The sequence below is a fragment of the Limulus polyphemus genome, unplaced genomic scaffold (assembly GCF_000517525.1).
Source record: "Limulus polyphemus unplaced genomic scaffold, Limulus_polyphemus-2.1.2 Scaffold1058, whole genome shotgun sequence".
Taxonomy (NCBI): Eukaryota; Metazoa; Arthropoda; class Merostomata; order Xiphosura; family Limulidae; genus Limulus; species Limulus polyphemus.
The window spans coordinates 168268-192461 of NW_013666668.1; the positions used below are offsets into that span (position 1 = coordinate 168268).

At 32.2% G+C, this 24194-nt stretch overlaps 1 protein-coding gene across 1 annotated transcript in view; it reads left to right on the plus strand.

The window, feature by feature from the left end:
* The window catches only part of LOC106461916 (tubulin-specific chaperone D-like), a 195197-nt gene that overhangs the window by 154215 nt on the left and 16788 nt on the right, over positions 1-24194 (plus strand). Inside the window, exons 13-15 of the mRNA XM_022389009.1 lie at positions 7975-8175; positions 8719-9023; positions 22413-22564. Coding sequence (XP_022244717.1) covers positions 7975-8175; positions 8719-9023; positions 22413-22564 — 658 coding nt within the window. The remainder of the gene's footprint in view (positions 1-7974; positions 8176-8718; positions 9024-22412; positions 22565-24194) is intronic.

Here is a 24194-nt window from a genome sequence, read left to right on the forward strand (position 1 = left end):
GTAATGTAAAAGGCGTACCCTTTTCGGTAAGTGTTAGGTCCATTACTAAAGTACTTGTTTCTATATATCTATACTCTATTGTAGAAGTAAGGTAAAGACTGGGTACACTTACTCCTTCTCCCTCCCGGGGTATCGCTCCTGTAGGTCTTATGTGGGAGGGAGCTGGACCAAGCACTGCTGGATTGTTTTTATGATACCAGGTTCAGATTGATAGTACCCTCTTTCTACAGTTGATACTAGTAGATGCCACCTTCATCTGGCTTATGGTGTTTGTAGGATGTTTCTTTTCCCCGCTCCTACAGTTGAGCTCGGTGGACTTCATCTACCTTGTAATGCCAGTTACAGACCACACAATATCCTGTTCCTACGGTTAAGCAGGTGTTCCACATCTTACTCATAATACTGGGTGCACATGGTTTCTTCCAAGCTCTTATGGTTGATTGGGTCTTGTTCTTTTGCTACTCATAATACTAGCTACAGAATGATTCCCTGTTCTTATGGTAGAGTTGAGACTCAGACACTGCCTTGTAATTTTGGGTTCAGTTTGGTGTACTATTACTTGACTCCTGTGGTTGATGTGGATGTTTGTCCAGTGATTGCTCTTTGATTACTTTCTCATTGTAATTTTGGTTGCTTGCAGTATAGCACTTGTTTACTTGCACTTGGGGTTTGTGTATATACATTGCTTACAGTCTGCTCACCCTGGTCATGCTCCATTGTATGTACTCTTTTTATCTACTTGGCACTGTCATCCACTGTGTAATACCGAGGAGGGGATGTAGAACCTCATCTGTCTAGTTGGGGTTGGGTAGAGTCCTGTTCCAATGTTTTCTGAAGCCTTGCATTAGCAAGTTGGTCCTCAATGCTACCTGTTTCATGACAGTTTACTTCTTCAAAGGTGAAGGGCATACTTGTTCCACCTCATGTTTGCTTCTTTCAATTCATATGCACACTTATTGGACTCTCTGTGGTTACTTTCCATGGCAGTTCTCCTGTTTTCTCTGTTACACCAATCCCTCCACCTGCTAAGTGTGGGATTCTAGCTGTTGTGTGAGGGAGGTATGTATCAAATTGGAAGTTATAATTTTCTTACACTGAAATAGATTTCCAATAGCTCCTTACCTCCTTCCTCCCCACTTCAAGTGTTCTAATGTTCTCTGGTATGCCTAATCTCGAAAGTGAGGTACACATAATGTTCTGAGAGTGTGTGTTGGGCTGCTATTGTTTAAGAATTGTCACAAACACTAGGAATGTTAAATGAGCACCTTGAACTGAGGGGTTTAAAGGCTGATGTATCAAGCAAGAACATTTCTTTTCAATGCTTTAGAGGGCAGAATAAAATTTAGAAAAGCTGTTGTATGAGAGGAGGTAACTGTTAGAAATATATTTTCAGTGTAAGAAAATGATAATTTTTGTATTGCATGCAAGTCATAACAAAATCTTCAAACATTTTGTTTTAATTTCCTGATGGTTAAGAGAGTAAGAAAGGTTTTGTTGAAATTGGTAAAAAAATTATTAAAAGGGCATTCACAAGACAAGGTCTGACAGTTTAAACTCATTGGATTGAGAGAGGGAACCCTTTGGAAAACCTTGACCCGGGCAACAAAATTTTTGTCTGTGGCATGGTCCTGCCCCTACAGACTAAAACAAACAGATTTGAAAAATTGTCCTTTTTGTAATTTTATGTTTTTCGTTTTTTTTTTCACAAATTTCTTAAAACGATGACTTCAATTATTGACAATCATGTTTTGTTTTACATATTTATATTTATCATCCCTTTTTGAATGATTCTTTGTTTTTCTTTTCAAGAGTCAGAAACACTATGATTACAATATTTAAAATAATGTTGTACACCTGAGATTTTCATTCACCCTTGTTTGTATTTATATAGTTAATATCATTTATCACCAGAGAGAATAATGTAACTTGTTAATCACTGCATCCCTTCAACAAACATTAAATGACCAAAAATTGATATAGAATATATATCAATTTTGCACATTAAACGTTTTTGCTTTTTTAGCTGCAGGACCTCAGTATATGATGCTGATTAAGGTAACATATACCCTTCACATAGTGTTATCTAGGATTTGGCCTATTTATCAGAAAAAACATCTCCATACTATGTTTTTTGTATGAAAATATATTGAAGTAGGTGCAAAGACATATTCTGTCGCATGTTGTGTAACATTACTACTGTGATTAACTTACATATAAAAATATAGAAATACAAAAGAAATGTCTTATGTTCCAGATAACTTATACAAACATGACTGAATGCTCCTGAAAATGGGTCCAAACTTTGATGGGATGTGAAGAATTGGTCTAAACTAAGGAAAACTTAAAATTAGTTCAAAATAAATAGTGATATTTTTGACATTTAAATGGTATATGCTACCTTTAGTAGTATTTTTTATCAACAGTTCAGGCATGACCAACTTGAATATGTGAGTGACAATTGCAGATATTCATAGCTATGTAGCTACAATACCTGATCATGCAAATTGATTGTTGTTTATTTGTGTGTAGATTAGGAAGATTAATTCGTTTCTTTGGTACAATGTGTATTCAATCAATGTTTAGCTCCTGATTAATCAAATAATTTTTATAGCATGATAATATCCAGTATGATTAACTGAAAGTAAATGATTAAACCTAACCTTAAGTTTAAGACTTTGTCTGAAAAATAAGATAATTGAGATAATTTAAGTCAGGAAAATCCCACACTAACGATAAAGTGTTGTTAAAAACATCAGTTTTTGTTATATGCTTGAATGTACAGCCACTTGTTCGCTATATAAAAATGTGTACTTTATTTGGTTTAAAAAGATGAAAATGGTATAAGTGTAGTGCAGTTAATGGAACTTGACTTATTAGAGGTGTATTATTAAATTTAGTTTTCAAATCACAACTGTAATTAATTTTTCTTATAAAAGTATGTATATGCTAGTTTTTCAAATTTGAAATAAATTCTATTGGTTACAGCTATAGTGAATATAACTAAACCTTTACAAAAAGCTTGAGATGATTTGCTGCTGTCTGTTGAAAAAAGTAAGAAATCAATTTTTTATCATTATTGAGTTAGGCTTAGTGTTATTTGTCAGTTAGGTCATATCATTATGGCTTAGTTAATCACAAAATAGTTCATTAGGCTATACACAGTAATTTTTGCTATAATCCAGAATTTACTAAATGTGTATCATTTGTGAAATTTGGCAAGTTTTTCGTAAATATCATAAGTCTGCAAAAAAACGTTTTTAATAAAGTATTTCCATTAAAAATTTGTCTATGAATCCTTTACAAATCCTTTACTGGGTCAGTCTGAGTGAAATGTGATTTTCAAGTTAAGAATAAAATACTTCTTTTCATATTACAGTTTTCATATTTTATTTGCATATCCTCTCGGACCTCCTAACTGTCTAAAGTTTTCTTAACAAAACTATATTCTGCATTGTACTTTCTCTACCCTAACATTAATCATGGTTACCAAGGGTCAGGGAAACTAGAAATGTTAGCACATTTTATATTTTGGATTCCTGGCCTAGTAAATGTCAGTGAGTTTCATGTGATTCAGTGATGTTTGTAGGACATGTATAGTAAAAAAATAAATTATCATTAGTGACAAAAAAATTGCATAAAGGTTAATTCTGGCACATTTAGCACATCATTGTGCATATTTTATGTGTAAAAATATGTTTTATGTATGTCAGTCTTTATGCTCACCAATAATTGTCATGAAATATGAAACCAACCATAACATTAGTTAGGTTCCTGCCTGAAGAGAGTGTAAGGACTCTTCACAACTTTGTCTTGTCTTTCTAAAACTAGGCCATGGAGGATCATTTTACTAAAACATAAAAGCCTTTAACAAATTACTATTTAAAAGTAGGCTATTTCCATTAAATAAATTACTTTGATCTTACAAATTGTAATGTATTAGTAAAACAGTCCCTATGCCAATAGTCATAGGAATATATGTAATACCTCAAGCATGTTATTTCATTGACATAATTGTGTAGGAAAGATTTGAAAGATATCAAAAAGAAAACAGACAGTTTGATTATTTCTGTAAAGCCTGACAATTACAAGATAGAACAAATCTTACACAGCTTTGGTAAATTTTTATTTTATATCTGTACTTATATTTACTCAGTTATCAAAAATAAGTCTAATAATTATATAATGTTTTAATTTATTAGTAATTTTCTGTTAATTTGTTATAAAACAAAGTATAAAAACTAAGCATTGACTTTTGCACATGATGTCATGCTTGGGCTGGTGTCATTAATAGTCACTATCTTCAAGAAATATGTAGAATATCACTAGTGACAGTTAAGGAAAACCCATATAAAGCAGAATATATATGACAATGTATAATATCAGTAATTTGCAGATAACAAAATGTGTAAAAAAAAGAAATCAAATTAGAAAATATTGAAACATAGATTGTTTCATTGACAGTAATATGGCAGATGTAAGAGTTTCTAGGAATGTGAAGTTATTTGCTATCCAGTAATATTTGTAAAAATAATTTTACTTGCACCAATGAAAAATTGAATACGTCCCATTTATCTGATAACATCTATTTTAATGCATTGCATATCAGAGAAATATATTAGAAAAATGTACTGTTATAGAGCTACCAACATTTACTCATTCAGTGTGAGGCTAATAACTTTGTGTCTGTTTTCATACTCTTTTGCATTAGTATGAAAATCTCAAATTTTGGTCAAATTAGCAGCTTTCTATAATGCATTGTGGTAGTTTGACTGACTGACTGTGTCCATGTCACATTTAACATCATATTGATCCAGGAAGTGCACCAGATAGTACCATTTGCTTCATTGATTAAAAGATCAAGCTTATTTGATAACATGCTTCCAGATCCACATAGAAGGTGACTGCCTTTGGTGTTCACAACATTTTACTGTGTATTGAAATTTTACTTTTTCAGAAGTCTCACTCAAACAGATTCCTAAGAAATTGGTAGCCCTGTGTTTGTCAAGCAACAAACAAAATGCTAGGAACAGGAATAAAATAATGACCAAAAGTAAAGGTTAGAATGAGCAACCTGACAGAACTGTATTAATAGTTTTGGTATTGTTTTGAAACTGGATTTTCAGACCAGGGTATTAATTACTAGGGAGATTGTGTCGTGTTGTGTGGTCGAGTTTGGGCAATGTGTTAGTGCTTGTCATTTGGTCTAAATCCAAGGACCATACCAGAATAAATATCATGTGAGCCCTTGAAGTAAAAGTTTACTGAATAGCAGGTTTTATGTAATTAGCAACATTTTGCAAGAACAAAACAGAAAACTGAAAAAATTGAGTGGCGCAATTATACTATGCAATATCACTGTCAGTGACAAACATGTTTGCATACAATGAGATTAGTGTTTGTGCCAGTTTACTTATGAGTATGATTGTATATTCTGATGGCATAAGAGCAGTGCAGTTATAAATATTGTGGATGTTTTATCACTAGGGCTGATTTTATTTATGAAATATTCTGTATGTATAATAAGAATTTACAACTTAGTTATTTACTGGTGATATCATAAACGAGCAATATTTGTATAAACCTGAAAATAGTTTTGCTAAATTGATTGATTGATAAATATATAGTCATATTGATTCAACGATTTCAATATTTTTGATATAGATGAAATTGATATGTACATGTTCAAAAATAATACATACTTATCTGGATCACTGGATAATTTTTTTTAATATGTGCAATTAGTTTATAGAAATCAGAAATATGAGTTTATTGCATTATATGGTTAGCAGCTAAAGGCTTTGTACATTTTGTGCATGCATGCATATCAGAAAATAATTTTAATATATATTCTCATAGAAGCATACTTGTTAAAGAATATTTCATTTTACAGCAATGAACATGTTCCTTCTATGTATTAAAAGTTGCAACATAGTAATACAATTGTTAAAACCTGTACTGTTGTATATGCTGTAATAAGATTTTTGTGATATGAATTTAAAAGTGTGATTGGTATGTGTTATCACAAATGGATAAACTGCACTTATTATGTGTGTTCTGATAAATTATAAGTAATTCAAAACAGTTTGACCTATCATATTGAAAGTTTGCAAAATTAAATTTAAGCAATAAACTGTCACTTTTAACATACATCATGCCTATTCGTTATTAAACAATATATGTATATAATGTTTAGCAATTTCACATTTTATTATAGATAATAGTTATGATACATAACAAATATAAATTAATAGTCAGAGCATTTCATTTTACCCAAGATATGGAAGCAGTTAACTGTACCTAAAACATCAATGTACAGAAGTGTAAAAAAAAATTGAATATATGAAATAAAGTAAATAATACCTTTTTTTTTTTCTTGAATGACTACAAACTGTAACAGACCATTACGATTATTTATTATAATATCTTAACTATTAACCTTTTCGCATCTGCATGCTTTTTAATTTTATTACTTTATGTCAAACTACATAACAGATAATTAACCATTTTGGGAAACTTGTACATAACTGGTAAAGTTACAATCACGTGATGCAGTTAGCTCAAGCTGGTCTCGTAAAATGTTTTTAATTTACATTTTTATTAACTTACTAAATAAGCTCTTGATTTTTACATTTTAGTTACTTTTGTTAAAAAAATATATAACTACATAAAAAATATGAATAAAAACTAGAAATTTTGGACTTCCATTAGGGTTGAAGCCCACTTCAGTTATTTATACCCAAAAATGAACTTTTTTAGCACTAGTTTTTTCATACTATGTTGGTTTCTCACAAAATCATTAATGTTCCTTTCAAGTGTGCATTTTAGAACTTAAAAATATATCAGGCACTAGAAAAAATGTCCCAAACTTTTATAATTTAACTGGTTTTCTAACTAAGCTATAAATAATTTTAAAAAATTCTATTAGATGCCCGAATCAGAAAAACACACTTGCAAAAAATGAAACTGAGGCTAAGTATCTATTTAGGATACCAAAATAAAATAAAAGTATAAAGGATCCTGTAAAGTAAGAACTATTCTTTCTGTTGATTATAAATAATCCAATAGAAATGTTAAAAAGAAATACTGACATTTTTGAAAAGACAGAATGACATGGAAGGGACCTGTTGTGTGAGCTGAAATTTTTTTATAAATTATTAAAGCAAGAAGATTGGAGGTTCTTAATTTATATTCTATCTTTTCAATATCAGTAGTATGTGTGTTCACTTAGTTTGACATTCAGAAAATTATATAAGGATAGAAAAATATGGGCAATTTGAAGCACAGACACATCAGGTGACACAGAGAAGTGAAGAGTGAGAATTTTTTTTTATATTTACATTTGAAATTAATATAGCTTAAATAATATTAAAATTTAAGTTATAAACTATGTTGTTATGCTAAGTTTATTGACATACATTGATAATAAAGTTGTTTAAATTTTGACTATAACACTTTAAAAGTTCATAACATACATCTGACTCTAGAGTGTACATTTGTTGAGTTATGAGAAGGTATGTGTTGAATTCAAAAACATTCAAGAAATGCTACTTATATACCATGTTATACAATAATCTTGTTTCAGACTATATATATATATATATTATTCTAAATACTGCTTTTCATTATGAAAAAATTATCATCTCGCACTTCTGAACAAATTCAGATGTGAGTGGCCTTGTAACATGTATCTTCTAGGTTTAAACATTTATTATTTTTTCTAAGTATACTTTGATAGGTACTTATTTGTAATTGTTGAAATAGTTTTAGTTCTATATATGTTATATTACACTGATATACTTTTAATAAGAAATAATGCTTGTGAAAATCATTTTGAAAATATTAAGCTTACAGGTGTTTATGAACGTTTTTAAACTGTTACAACAGCTACATTCTTGGAATTTTTATTTTGATAATATTAGCTGTTTGAATGTACATAAAATTTTATTCGAGACTTCATTAATCTTTTTGTTTCAGATCTGTGGCAAGATATATTAGAACAGTGTTTACGATATGTTGAACCAGACATCCGAGCTTATGCTGTATCAGCTCTTTCAGCTTTGTGCATTGAATACTACGGTTCGTGCAGACCTCGATACACTAAGCTGTTGGACAGTTGTCTTCTACACTTAAAGTCTACTCAGCAGGAAGCTCGATGTGGCAATGCCTTAGCAATAGGTTTGTATAAAAACTCAATCAGTTATTTAGTAACGGGTTTTTAGTATTGCTTGTATGAGACAAACCATACTGCCTCTCCTCAGCTATTTATGATTTTATTGACTCAAAGAAAATATGAAACCTCTAATATTTTTCTGATTATATTCAAACATACTTCAAAATATTTAATATTTTTATTATTATGCTGATGGTGTATCAGTCCAGTATAAATGCACTACTTCATTCGTGGTTTAAAAAAAGATTAATTCATAGAAATGTTCTGATATTGGAAAGCAAGAACACTGACAATATTTGGAGGTGGATCATTTTATATATATATATATATATATAAAGTATTTCTTAGGACTTTATCATTGACGTACCATAAAAAAAAAAGAGTGTCAATGGAGCATCTGTTATGTCTTGAAGATGAACAAGAATGTTATTTTCAGTAAATTAACAACTTCCTAAAATTTTTATAGGAAAATCAACAGATATGAAGAAACTAATTTATCCAGTTTTCTTGCCTGAAAGAGATAGTGATAAGTTTTCTTTTCTTTTTAGGTTCTTTGCCTAAATTCGTCTTTGCAGGTTCAGTTCAGAAAGTTATTGATGGTTTAGTTGAATGTGCCACTCTGATTGAAAATGAATCAACATGGGCAGAGTCTCGACGTGATGCAGTTAAAGCATTAAGTAGTGTATGTCAAACAATAGGAGGTGATCTTACTTTATCAGAAGATGGCCAGCACAGTAAAGAAAATATTGACCGGGTTTATGGGTGTTTATTAGCTGGAATGAAAGATTACACATTAAGTAATCGAGGTGATATAGGGGCTATGGTTAGAGAAGCAGCAATGGTAGCAGTTCAGGTAAATATTAGAGATGCACTGATCATTATGCTGGTATTGGTATTGCCAATAACGGCAATGTAACCAAATACCAGTGATTCTCATTACCATGGATATTGATAACAGAAAATTAATTAATCAGTTTTGAATGTATTAAATTTGTACATGTTTTTGGTGTCGAAATTTAAAATGGAACAAAAAATGAATGAATGAATTTTGAAAATACTGTATTTTTTGTATTTGCAGTATTGGGCAATAGATGGATGCAAATATCAGTTATAAGCTTTGTTATCAGATAGTGTTATAGGTACATGTTTAAACCTAATACATACATTTGTATCATTATTATATATTCTATCCACAATGTTCTTTGACCATAGCTGACAATACTACATTTTTTCTAGAAAAACTGACATGTTCCTGAATGTGTAACTGTGCAGTTGGTACCATAGACCTTCTGCTAGTTGGCTAGATGTGGAATGATTTTTGAGAAACATAAGATGATTATTTCGCTATAGAAAATCATTTAACCCTCTCACTAAAGATAGGCCAAAGTGCTCATGTCACAACTTTTGGCAAAATTTCATTAAAATTTAATTGTACTTTATTATCAATGTATATGAATAAACTTGACATCAAAACAGAGTAAATAAAGCAATTCTTAGTATTATACAAGTTTTAATTTGGTAATTTTAGAAGAAAATATTGAAATAAATTCTAAATCTCTCTTTTCTGTGTGTATCATGACATTTATTCTTTCCAACCTGTCCATTCTTTATTTTTTCTCTGATGCCTCAAGTTTAATGTAAGTTACTCATTATAGTCTAGGTATTACTTAGGCATAATCTTATTTTTATTGCCTTCAATCTTCTTTGCTTACACAGATATAAGCTAGAAAGTCAGACTCACTTGTCACATACATACATTTATCACATTTATTTATTGATGTTCTAGGCATTACCTGTAACACCAATCATCCTAACTGTGAGACAAGGAAGCAGCTTCATCCAATATTTTGTAGATATCTCATAATAAATACTATTTGATAACTGAAAATGAGGGTCACAACACTCATTTTGGTTCATTCACTGTTGTAATCAACAAACCTTCCTACCTCTGTGATAATTGAGCAGCTATCATCTTGATATCTTTCAGAAATCTTGAAATGAAACTTTGCTCAATAGCTCAGAACATATGGGTCACAATTCTCTTTTAGTCCCATTAATCTTGCAATAAAAAAACTGAGCTTTTGTTAGCTGTCATCTGATATTCTGCAGATATCTCGTAGTGAAACTCTGCTCAATAACTTGGAAAGAAAGGGCTACAGTGTTCTTTTGGTCCCATTAAACTTGCAAAAACAAACTATCCTAACTTTTTGGAAAATCAAGTAACAAGCAAACAGTGTAGTTCATACATTGTACAAACATCACTTGATTGATTGGAAAGTGACGAATACCAATTCCTTTCACTTATTGATTTTTTCCACCAAATTACTAGCTGCTGGTCAGATAGTTAATATGAACCATAGTGATCAGGAGGACAGTGCCTTTGCCAACAGCTAGAGCTATCCAATACCTCTTCAGGCATTCTTCATCTGATTCACCTTGCCCAGCCAAATAAGTACTTTCATCATCATCTTCCCTTCAGCTGAGCTTAAAGGATACAAACATTATCCTAACTGTCCCCTGACTTAAAAGTCTCAACCTCTTATTCCTAGTAAACCCAGTGCACAAAAGGTTCATCAGTAATATATGACCTCAGCTTGTTAACTTGGTCCACTACTTTAAGCACCTCATGTGATTGCTATGAGTCATATGTCATTGGAACAAACTGTCAAACTTCTAGATACAGACCCATCCAGTTAGAGCTGAGATACTTCTGTGCCACTGTCACATACCAAAGCCATACCTATTCTCCTCAATAGAACATACATTCCTTGACTGTTTTATTGTAACACCTTTTTTATCATATGGCAGCCTTTCCTGGCTGTTGGTGCCCAAATTGGGTCACTTTGTATTCTTGTGGAAAAAGCAGCACATTTACATTCACAACCAGAGGAAGCAGTAATTCCCAAACAAAAAGGCTCATGTTTGGTCAACACCCAGTCTCTGTTCTGTTGTGCATAAGCCATCATAACATTGGCAAGTTTTTGTCCTGGCTGAACCAACCAGGATGAACAATCTTTGGAAACATCTACTTAAAAGTTTGTATCATCCACTATATTAAGCCATCAAACTGGTGTTGATAAAGTAAAGTGAGCATCTTCACCTCAACTAACTCTTTGCACAACTCAGACAAAGCTGACTATGTCAGTCAACTTCCTAATCTAGGTGAATTTCTTCAGTTGTTAAACTAAACTATCCAATGCTCTACCAACAAATCAGCTACAGACTGTGCTGAAGTATTGACTAATGGACAAGCTTCAGCACACTTAGTGAAGTAATCAGTAATGACCACCAAATAGCAATTACCTCATTCATTCTCCAAAAAGGACTAGTGATATTCAGAGCTATTATCTGTAAAGTAGAAACGACAATTCTAAGGTGATTTTTCCTCTTGGCATTATACATTGTGCAGTGTCAACACTTATGCTTAACACCTTGTCTCAAATGTGGCCAGTAAACCACAAGTGGGTGTAACATCTTGGTGGCCTCCAGTCCTTGAATTATGCAGAGTGTGAAAAATTTACTTCCTCAAAGCTCTGGAGATCACTAGCTGCAACACAGATTGAGAATCAGTGGGTGATAATGATACAGCATGCCTTCTTACACTTGTATCTGCTTATGCAAGTGCCATAGATTATGTATGTTTATTTATGTTCCTTGGTCTGTGCTAGCTATGGTTTCTTTTGTTACGTGGCAAGGAGTGCCCATGCTAGTTTTATGGTATCCAGTCGCTGTTAAACCACTGACTGTAGAGCTTGACATTGCTGTGACAGAAATAGATTTTATTCCCACACAGTATCCATGATCAGGATATTCAGCAAATGCATAGGGCCTCACTCGCTCTACAGCATTTCATGTTGTGGGACTGCACAATGTTGTATGACCATGCCGTATTTGTGAAATGTTGTAATCCAACATGTTATCATCCCTTCAAGCTTACAAGCTACTTCAGCAATGCATGATCCTCTAAAGGGTGAACTTTCTGTCATACAGGTAGTGTCAACAGTCATTTAACAGAGTTCAAAACTGATTGGAGTTTTTCTTCATTGTGCTGTACCAACCTTTAGGTACCATAAATGTATGTGTTGTGTTAGTGTTTTATATATATGTGGGCTAAGGATTCTTATACAGTAAGTGTCTGTCACTTGTTGGTGATAAATCTGACAACAAATGGACAGCACACACTCCACTTGTTTTAAAATAATGTATTCAAATCAAGTCAAAGTATGTACAAAAAAGTCTTTACACTATGTTGTATCTCAAACTCTAAATAATTCTTTCTTTCTTGTCAAAAGTCCACTTAAGTTGATTCAATTACTTTAGAATCCATTTGGCAAAATAAACTATTTTTCTTTACTCATATCATAATAGTATCAGTAAATAATTCACTTACATTACCCAGTGGGTTACCACAGTTGTATCTCAAACTTTAAATAAATGTTTCCTTTTCGTCAAAGGCCACACATATGGGTTCAGTTACTTTAGAACACCCTTTGACAAGACAGATTATTCTCCTTATTTTTGTTAAACTGTGAAACTCTTTAAAATATTACCTGTTATAGCTAATCACTAATATGTCAGCTAACTTTGCGTTTTCTTTCGCTAACTAATTTTCTGACTTAACTGCACTTGACTTGTGCTCACTTGGCACCTATATTTATATATTGTTCACTGAGGCCTCAAATTTTCATCAAACTACATGAGCAGCACCATAATGTAACAATACTCAGTTAAGGTAACAAGAAAAATACCAAAGATTTCAATATTGTGACATCAACAATATTAGCAAAGCCTAGACAACAATGTAATTGCTAACACAGCGTACAATTCATAGAGTTACCTAACAAAATTTATCCCAACTAACACCTTTAAAACAATCCATCTTCAACACTCCTGTCTTAAAAACTAAACAATCATAAAATATCAAGTCACAAAATAAACTAAATAATAACACTTACACTAAGCTGTCAAAAAAATACCAAAGATTCAAGTATTGTGACAACAACAATATTAGCAAAGCCTAGACAACAATGTAATTGAAAACACAATTTAAGATTCATACAGAGTTACTTAACAAAAGTTATCCCAACTAGCACCTTTGAAACAATCCATCTCCTATTTTAAAACTAAACAATCATTAAACATCAAGTTACAAAATAAACTAAATAATAGCACTTATAATAAGCTGTCAAGAAAATACCGTAGATTCATGTAAGGTGACATCAACAATATTAGTAAAGCCTAGACAACAATGTAACTGCAAACACAATGTACTATTCTTACAGAGTTACACAACAAAATTTATCCCAACTAACACCTTTAAAACAATCCATCTTCAACACTGCCGTCTTAAAAACTAAACAATCATTAAATATCAAGTCACAAAATAAACTAAATAATAATCCTTACACTAAGTAGTCTTGTATATTCAATATGTTGTATATGCTATTACAATTACAATCCATCCTGCAGCTGTGGTAACACTGGCATTGGTATCAAAAATGAACTCCAAGTCCTGTTCTGGATATACCAGCTTGGCAACTTTCACTAAAGCACACTTTATGGACAGGAATGTTTGCTCACATTCCACTGTCCATCTAAAATTTGCATTTCTTTAATGATAGCAGATAATGATGCACCAATCTTGAAGAAATTGGCCACAAAGCATTGGTAATACAACGTGAAACCAAGAAAGCTATTGATTTTTCATTTGGTATTGCATTAAAGCCAGTCCTCAACTGCTGTAATCTTTGATGTCAGTAAAGACACCATCTCTACCTGCCTGCATTTGGATAAGCAGACTTTGTTGTTTTCAACCTTATACCTGCCATTCAAGTTCACTGAAGTACCATGGATAGATTCATGACAACAAATACAAATGTGTGGCAAAACACCAGGACATCATAAAGATAGACAAGGCATCTTTCTCTTATTGTAACTCTATAAACATTAGCTCCATTGACATCTCAAAAATGGTGAGAGCATTAACTCTCCCAATATGGGGTCAGTCAATTTGACCGAATCACGTGAACTTTTGTACTCATTTAAAGTTGATATAAATTTAATACTTATAACTCTATATATTAGGTATATCTTCACGAAATTTGGCAGTCTTTCAGTTAATATTACAAGTCATATTTCTTAGTGAAATATTTTTAATAAAATAAAATAAAGTTTTGTCCATGAATATATTGAGTATTTGTTTCGAATAGTCCATGTGAAAAGTAATTTTCATGTTAAAATTAAAAATATTTTTTATCATCTCAAAAATCTCAAATTTCCTTTGTGTAATCCCTAAAACCTCTTAAATGCATTTCAAACGTTTTTTTTTTTTCACTAAATCTTTATAGTTTATATGTTATTTTCTCTACCCTATCTCAAATGGGATCGGTCAATTCGACCGACTTCATAACCACCAAAATAAATCTAAATTAACCTTCTTTTCTTTCTAGAATGGCTTCATATTGTAACATGACACTACAATCGTTTATCCTAAGTAGCTCTAAGTTTGTAACATTATACATCTATTTATAATTAAATTTTATTGTTTTATTGCCATTTTTATTACCATTTGAACTGTGTCTAACTGCTATCCGTGCCATTATAAGTTGTAAATCACTCGGGGAATGTGCAGCTCACGTTACACTATCGATTTACATTACCCACGAGCTGCTCACATGCGCGCCTCATGAACCATTTTAATTATATTATTGTTATTACTTATTTTACCTAATCTAGTCTTAAATAACTTTAAAAGATCTGTACTTTTAATTTTAGTTACTTTTATAATAATAAATAAAGAATAAATATGAAAAACAAGAAATAAAGTACTAACCCTATCTTCTTTGTTCTTGTCCTTGATTATCGAGGAGAGTTAAGCCTGATTTGTTTAGGGATTATAATAAAGCACTTAATTTTTATTTAATTAAATAATACATCAAAGAATATAGATTAATAACATGCAAAAAGTAGACAAATTCACTTCTAAAAATTTTCCTGGCTTTCTAACTATGCAACAAAAGCCGTTACAAGTTCATCCAAGCTAGTCGTTAACTTTCCCATGGGAATGATGTTGCTACTCCGAGTGAAATTGACAGTTATCTGTTCAGAACACAATGTTATACAATATGCCATTTGATAGATAAAAACCTTGACTTTCTATTGATTAGAGGTAATATATAATGAAACGTAAGAGAGAACTATCAACGAATTGTGAAAGAGAGGATGTGATGGGTGGGTGTGGCAGGATAGCTCTTTAGCCAAACAAAATTGAAGGCTATAAAAATTATGGTCTGTTTGAGCAATAATGATCTTATAGCGAGTATTTTAAGTTTAATTTCATACATTTTCGAGGGCTGATGGATAAATTAGGAATGTTGACATGCTAAGACAAAATGTGTTGCATTAGTGGAAATTCAAGATTTTTTATATATTTTCTTGTAGAATTAAGAACTTAAAACTTGTATACTATTAAAATATGGATTATTAGCTAAGATTTTATGCTATAATAATTGGTATAACATAAACAAACATTAGTTTAATAAAATTTTGAATGTAAGACACTAAAACCTTGTGTCATGCGCAGTAAAGGATACCCGGCGAGAGAGGGTTAAACAGCCTAAATGGCATGGTACAAAACTCATACAAACTATCTTGTATGCTGAGAGTAGTTTAGATCTGCTGTTATCATCCATTTTAACTTGCCATTATCTCTACTAAGACCTAAAGTAGTAAACCATTGAACACCTTCCAATTCATCTAGGCATTCTTTCACACTGTTGGAAGACATCAACACAAGTTATGGTGTTTACCCATCGTAGCATACTCTCTTTCTTCCTGCCAATCACAACTGAGTTGGTCATGCACTCTCTGAAGGGTGTATGATTCATTTCTTTAATATCTGCTGTATTTGGGCTCTGCCTAAATCCTTAGTGCTCAAAGAATGCATGCACAGTGGTTTTTTTACATTGCATGTGCTTATGATCATGTGTGATTTGAATTCATCACAGTCAGCCATCTAGTCCCACAGATACATTGACAAACTTAACCAACAGGTCACTGCTGTGTTGATTCAGTATTGCTTGTGCAATCCTCAACCAGCAGCCAAGTGCTTGCTTTCAGACATGGCACCATGAAAGCAACATTACCATTACTGTCAGTTTCAGTTACTTACACTTTGTTGCCATTCCGATAAGAACTCCAGCAGGAAGCTAAATAGCCAACTGTCTATAATTACAGAAAAATACCAGATCTTAATCTCTCCTTGGACATATCACTGTCCAAGCCAATACTTCCTGATTTCTGGATAGAAAACAGTGCATTTCATGCATTGATTCAGTAGCCATATTATACAGTACCAATACACTGGACCTGTATCCTGGTGGCTCAGTGATAAATGTGAGCTTATAATGCTAAAATGTTTTATACTTGTGGTGGGTAAATACAGAGAGTACATTGAGTAACTTTGTTTTATAACAAACAAACACCACACCTAGTCCATAGTAAATCACAGAACATCACTTTTGTACATGAAGAAACTTGATTCCCTTCACAATGTCCGTGTACACTCATGCACTCCATTATTCCTGGATCCATTCTGGCCAGCACCAGATATTTTTCCTCCATAAATATAGATGATTTGTTGTACAGTCAAAACAGACAGAATACAAATTGTGCAAAACATCCGTTCCAAGGATGCCAGTGCCAGAACCTTGTTCAGCAATGACTACTTTGGTTCTGTGGTTGACATTACTTAGATGTAGTTACAGATGTGCCTCTACAATCATATCTAGTCTGTTGCTATTCACCAGATGAAGTTAGTGTTATCTGGCCAGAGGGCCTGACAAATGGTAAAATCAACCAGTGTCCTGACAGCAACTGTATAAACCAGGAACTCCATATGTTGCCCTTTTATTTTTATGGGTATGTACCAAACACTACCCAGCATTGAGAGATAGCTTGGCTGACCACCACACCATTCATCACAAATTGTCTGTTGCACCTCTCTGAGTCAGTACTAGATTCAATAGGTTCCATTAGTTTCCCAGGGTGAAAGTAGCAGCAGCTTCAGTCCATTGCAAACCCTCCTGTATTTACCTTTACGTCATTTAAGATTGGTTATTTTGCTTATCTATTGTATGGTAAGAAATTAGCAGTTTACTCTGAAGTGATCCTGCTGTCCACACTATTTGGTTCTCCCTTCCACAGTAGCATCTGCAAGGAGGTGTCATTGGCTTCAGCTGTGGCATAAACATCCTGGGGGTACCAAGAAAGTCCTGCTCATTCACTGGGAATGTAATGCTGGAATGTTTTATTAGCTGGTTGGCTCTAAGCAAAACTCAAACTTGACATGGTATACTCACTTGAGTTGGACAATCTGTTCAAAGTACAGCCACTGCAGCTGTTGTTAAGGGCTTTTTGTCTCTCGATACTTTATCACCACAGAAACTGCCTCTGTTAAGGTGAGAATATCTAACAACCTAAGTGGTGCCTCATCATCTCACTAAGTAATCCCTTAATGAATTTGTTGACCAGGAAGTCCTTGTTATCTCTGAAGCATTATGCATTTTTCAGATGGGCCTCTTTTGCCTCATTGAAGTGCTTGATAGCATTAAGGGTTGGACTGTCTAAATTCAGGGTCAGGCTTTACATCAGCTGTTCCCAACTTCAGACAGTGATCTTCCTGAAATGCCTCAATAAATGATCCAAGTCCTCTTTTGCTGTACCCTTAAACATCAGGGGTGTGATATGCTTTGTCTTTATCACATAAGCTTCTCACCCATAGACTTTTGTCAAAAACTAGGCTGAGCCATTCTAAACTTCAGAGGTGTAATAGATTGGACTGGTGCAGATATCCTTACACTTGGATGAATGTCATATCCCTGCAGTTGGGTCTCATAATGTTGAGTTACTAAAAGTAGTATACCCATTGGCTCTGCACAACCCAGGCTTCTATATGACCCATAGTCATCCTGGCAGTATACCTCTCATTTTTTAGAAGCTCCCCACTATCCCACAGATCACCATCTCTATCAGTCTGTGCCTGCTGCCAAAGCAGTTTTCTACCAAAGGTATTTCCAGTCTTTCTCTGCCAGTTGTGGGTGGTATTGATCAGAGCCATAGTTGAACTATTCTGGCTGCCAAATTCTTGGTAGTTTGTAGAGGTTTTCCTATCCAGTTTCAAACTCACCAAACCTCACACCGCTGCAATGATGTACAACCTCCTGTTCACGTGGGTTAAACCTCATGAGAAGAACCTGATCAGCCATTCTGGGTTCATAACATTACAACAGTCTCCTTCCTGGATCTGTGACTGCAGAATTATGTGTGTCATGAACCTTTGCAGCATCAGCAACATTCTGATGCCTTCTCTTTGATCCAACAACCTGTGGAAGATGCCATTTCCTCAAGTGTAAAGCTTCAACTCTGGAACTCAAGAGTTCAGATAAGCTCAGGTAAATACACTCATCCAGAAAAAGAAATGTTCCACAATTGAAAATCCTGATCACATCACCAGATTTTCTCCTTTTTACCTACTCTTTTGTATTCTAAAATTCACTGATTTTCTTTACAATAATTAGATATGAATTGCAGGATAACTGGAATTTTGCCAAATAATATATTGCAGAGCAGAAATCTGACCTTTTTTTTTTTTACTTCAACTGAGTCTAACACAAAGAAAGAGACTGAACACTTGTATTCACACAATCCAATGATATTTATTCAAATCACAAAGCAAGCAAAGTTTAAGTGTGGTAAGTCTGAGAGGTACGTGATTTTAAGTTAGAGCTTTGTGAAAGCTCTCAACTGTGACGTTCAGTGTTAAAGTTATAAATTGTAGATGTAGTTGTAATGGTTCCAGACTGAGAAAACATAGCATTATATACTGACAACAACAATGCCATTCTTTTCAGAGAGCAAGCACTACTCACATGACTGGCAATCACTCTCACTTCAAAGTAAGGAATGTTATGTCCCTAGTATATCACTGAACTTGCCAACAGAAGAGATCACTCTTGCCTTTTTATTGAAGATGTGCTATATTACAGCAACCTTTCCTACTGGAGAGTATATGTGATACCCTTGTTAACTAACCTAGTTCCATGAATAAGTAGGATGAGAGAAACTTATTAACTCCTTTGACTGACTTTCTATGTTAAGACTAAAATACTCAATATACACAAAAATGTTTAAAAATTATTAAATTTGTGTATTTCAACTATTTTTGCCAAATAATGCAGAGGCAGTCAAATCATGCTTGTTTTCATTCAAAAATATCAGTGTCTCTTTATTATATATAAATAACTTATATAAGTGGTATTTAGGGCAAACAGAACAAAATTATTAAGATTTCAGACAAAATATTTCAAAATGCATGTGAGTATGGGTTTTATCTGTTTAGATTCATTTATAAATTAGGTTTGAGAAATAATGAAGCAAAATATTTCTAGACTAAAATAAAACATTGCTAAAGAATTTGAATATGTCTATTGTTTGTTCTTTGCAAAATAATCAGTAACAACATTTATCCAGAAAAGAAAATATGTTTTAATATTCAAGCTGTTTCACTATACAAAGCATTTTCTGTTCCAAATCACATTGCTACCTCATGTTCAGTTGCGTGTATATAGGTTAGACACCTTTTTAAAAAGTGCTCCTGTAGTAAAATGAAGCATTTTTATATACTAGATGGCTTATTTAACTCTACTGTAGTTACATTGATTTGAAAACATACCCAGTTATGTAAGATTAATATATGATATATTAAAATGCAGATGTTTCCTTCAAGTCCAGCAAAATAAAATAAAAAAGTGCACACAGCAGTGCTGCATGAAAAAATAATATTTTTGTTTGTTTATTTGGGTTTGTTAGCAGTTTTTATTCTAAATAGAAAGGTACATGCTGGAACCATGTACTCAATAGTACTTTCCATATAAAACATAAGTTATATAGACTTTTGCCTGCCATTGTGATCTAGTCAACTAACAAGTTCTGGTATTGATTGAAACAAAAGATAGATCTGAAGTATTATTCTTGGATGCTCTTGATTTAAAAATCCATAATGATCTAATCAAGAGGAAAGTAAAAATCTGCAGTGCGGCATGATATTTATCAACAAGTATTAGGCCTAATAGTTAAACTTTTTTAGCCTATTCTTATTAGACTGAATAATAATATGTTTGATTTTACATGAAACATGATATGTATTTGTATTGTAAATCAGCAATACACGCTGCTAAGTAAAAGTTAATTTTGTGATCACAATGGCACACCATACTTAAAAGTTTAGAAATTGATAATTTTCTTTAACTCAGGATTATATGTTCTTCAAATGTCATGAGTAGTCTTGAGTTTTAACAATAGGAACATTACAGATTGAAAATTTAGTTGCTATTCATATCAAAACACAAAACAAAGGCTGATATATTTTTATTCTGTTTTACAATTTATATGATGAACTGACATAGTTAAATTACGGCTTCTGTTTTTGAATGAGTACACTCACTATTATGAAGAAGCTTTGTTCATTATTGGCCATAGTGGGGATTTTAAAATAATTTGAATGGATGATTATGTCATGCTTATTTAATGCATGTCCGAATACACTCAGTCTGTTTGGTGCTCTTAAATTTGCATGTTCTTTTACAGGTATCTGCAGCCACCTTGTCGTTAATTCAATATAGTATTGTTTGTGACAAGGAATTATAAATTGATAAAGCACACTTGTTTACTGTAGAAGTTTGTTATTTTAAACACACTAAATGTCTACAGGATGATATTCTGTCTCAATATGTCAAATAATCCTGCAATGGTAATTAAACCTTAATTGCGTGTGTTCAGATACACTGTGAAGGAGGGTACATAGTTGTTTTTTGTTATACCTGTTTATCAATATAAGACAAAGATATAGACATTGAATATTTATGTACTTCATACTTTAGCAGTTTTATGAATTTAATTTTGTATAAATAATCATGAATTAGATTATTCTGTTTACCAAGCTGGTAGGAAAACCACTCAGGGTGTTATCACATTTTTTTATTCAGGAATTTGTTAAGTACTTGAGATTTTATGTGCATGATAAATTATGATCTTCATTAATGTTTTCCTTGCATTCTATCTGTAAATAGCTTAAAAAGTTGAAGTACAAGTCAGTAAATGTTTTCATGGTAAACTACACACTCAAAGTTACCATGACAATTATGGACCAGTGTATCTGAAAAAACAAGTGATCTTTAGTGTTATTCTGTGAATTAAATGCTTATTATTTAGACATTTTAAGAATTGATGAATATGATCAGAATAAAGATGGTAAAGGTGTCTTTACCTTTTGTGTATGTGTAAAAACTGTTCATAGTTTAGATGATAATTTTTAAACTTTAACTTATTAGTTCTACTTACACTTTCATTTCACTCAGTGAGTAACTTGAATAATTAAAGATTACAATAAAGTATCATTAACTTGATATCTTACATTAGTTAATTTGATCAAATGATTTTTGACTTTTATTGTCCCCAAAATCTTATTATTTTGTGTGTTTATAAAAGTTTGAAAATTTAAATTAGTGAATTGTTGTCTCAGTAAGTCAGTACACTTGATCTGTTTGATGCCCTTAGATTTGTTGTTTAATCTTGTGGCAGATGTTATATAGACTTATTTGAAATTTTGAAGTGTATTAGTAATTGGCATTAAAATAGAAACAATAGCTAAAACACATGTCTAATACGTAGGATTGAATTATTATGTGGTGAATTGATTTACTTTCTTACTCTATGTTAGTCATGTTGTTATAAAGATTACCTAATAGTAAATATTTTTTTTATTATAGTTTTTAATATTGAAAATCAGTTTTTCTAATTGATTTGTGTTTTGAAAAATTTCATCCGGTGTAAAAATTTAAAATTTCTAAAAGCACTTATGATCTATTATCACTTTTCATTTTTAGCAAGATATATATTTACTGGAAAATAATTCATATTGCTTAAAAAAAGGCTCAAGTATATTGTGGATATTCTATTTTTACTATTTCTTTCATGTATGATTAAATTTAGTAACTGAAACATTCCAGTTACTTGCAAAGTATTAATTTATTTGGATGATATTTATCATTATGTTTATGATAATACTCATTGTGAGTTAAACAGTTCACAGAACAGCTTTTCAGTTTTCATAGTTTTGTTAAATATTCTGTGGATATTGGAAATGATTTAATTGGTATGAAATATACATATGTATTTCTTACAGGAAGTAACTTTACAGGTTAGTAAGTCAGATGTCTTGCTCATTACAAAGGAGATAAGTTCTCAACTTTTCTGTGCTTTGATCCAACAAAATGTGGAAAAAATTGACAGGATTCGTCTAGTTGCTGGAACAGCTTTTAGCACCCTTCTACACAGGTAGGATGCTCATTACTTCTTATAAGGTGTTTTGTGCTTTATTTTTGATCATTAGTATAAATTATACATGCAACTTTACTTTGTGTATTTTTCTGTTGGTGTTTCTTTCTTTCTACACCTGTGTATACTTTTACACTCACTTAAACAGAAAAGTATGGAATGCTTTGCAAACAAGGTATCATCAAGTAAGTTGTTCTCATACCTTTTTCTTTTTTCTTCCTTTTGTGGCATAAATATCTCTTTCTCTGAGTATAATTTGGAAACCAACAGAAGTGTGTCTATATATCTGTATTTGAAGAATATAGGCATAAATTAGGGTATTTCAAATATAAGTATATTAGACCATCTCTTAAAACTAGAATTTAATTTGAAAATTTTTCAAAGAAAAACCACTCTTGAAAAATTATTTTTTATTTGTTTGGAATGTTGTTAAAGTGAATCTTTTGTTTTTTTATAGAAATAACTTAAATTAAAAATTAACAATCTGAATAAATTATAACAACTTTGAATTAATAGAAGAATCCCAAAGTCCAGTGAGTCAACCTGTATAAAAGGATCAAAGATTAACAGTCATAAACACTTACTAATATTTATTTGGGCATAGTCATTTATCCAGAAATCAGTATCTTCTCTAAGTTAGTACCTTATGATGTTAGTTTAAATATGCCAGATTTTCTCATAGAAAAGTGTTTCAGTTAATATATTTGATCTGGAATGAGAAAACATGCAGGCAAATCTTCCATAATACAAGATACCCATTAAACACAATCTTTGAAGAGTGTACTTGCATTAAGTTTTGTTTTTTCAAACATAAATAACGGCTTGGTAGCATTTTTCTTTGTTTCCCATGAGCTGATTGTTTTCTCTAATTACAATGTAATGAATACTTCATTCAGATGTCTACAGCTTACTTGGTATGGTGAAATTACAAAGGATGTACCATTTGAGAGGTGTTGACTCACAAAGGAGTCACTGTCTTAATGTCAGAACACAACATATATCATCTTTTTCTTTATACAAGGGAACATAAAAATAGAAAGAGAATATTATTGAAAACGTATTCTGACTAGCATCACTCTTTAACTACTAATTGCTATTTAAATAGTAAATTTCTGAAAGTTTTTCTGTTTTTTTACTGTATTGAAGGTCACTTTTAAAGGGTTTGTTTAACCCTATCTATATGGATTTTGTTACAGTTAGGGGTCAGAGGGCATGTTATCACATTTGTAAACTTACATGTAACATTTTTTTTGAACTGCTATTTTGTGAAGTTGTATTGAGAAAGAATAAACTAGTTTTATTTAAGAAAGGACTTGTATCGCTGAAGTTTCTGGGAAAGAATTTCTACGGAAAATTAACAAATGACCAGAGACGTAACAAATTGGTGTCAGGAGTTGGATGGAAAAAAAAAAAAAAAGAAGAAGATGGAAACGAGAGGTGGCAAATCAAACTACAGCTTAGCAGATTTGATGGCAACAACACAAGAATGAGAAAAGAAACAAGAAGAGAGACAACAGCAGTTGCAAGAAAACCTGCAACAGTGGCAGCTCGAACAGCAAACAAATAAGAAGAACGAGAAAAGAAACAAGAAGAGAGACAACAGCATTTGCAAGAAAACCTGCGACAGTGG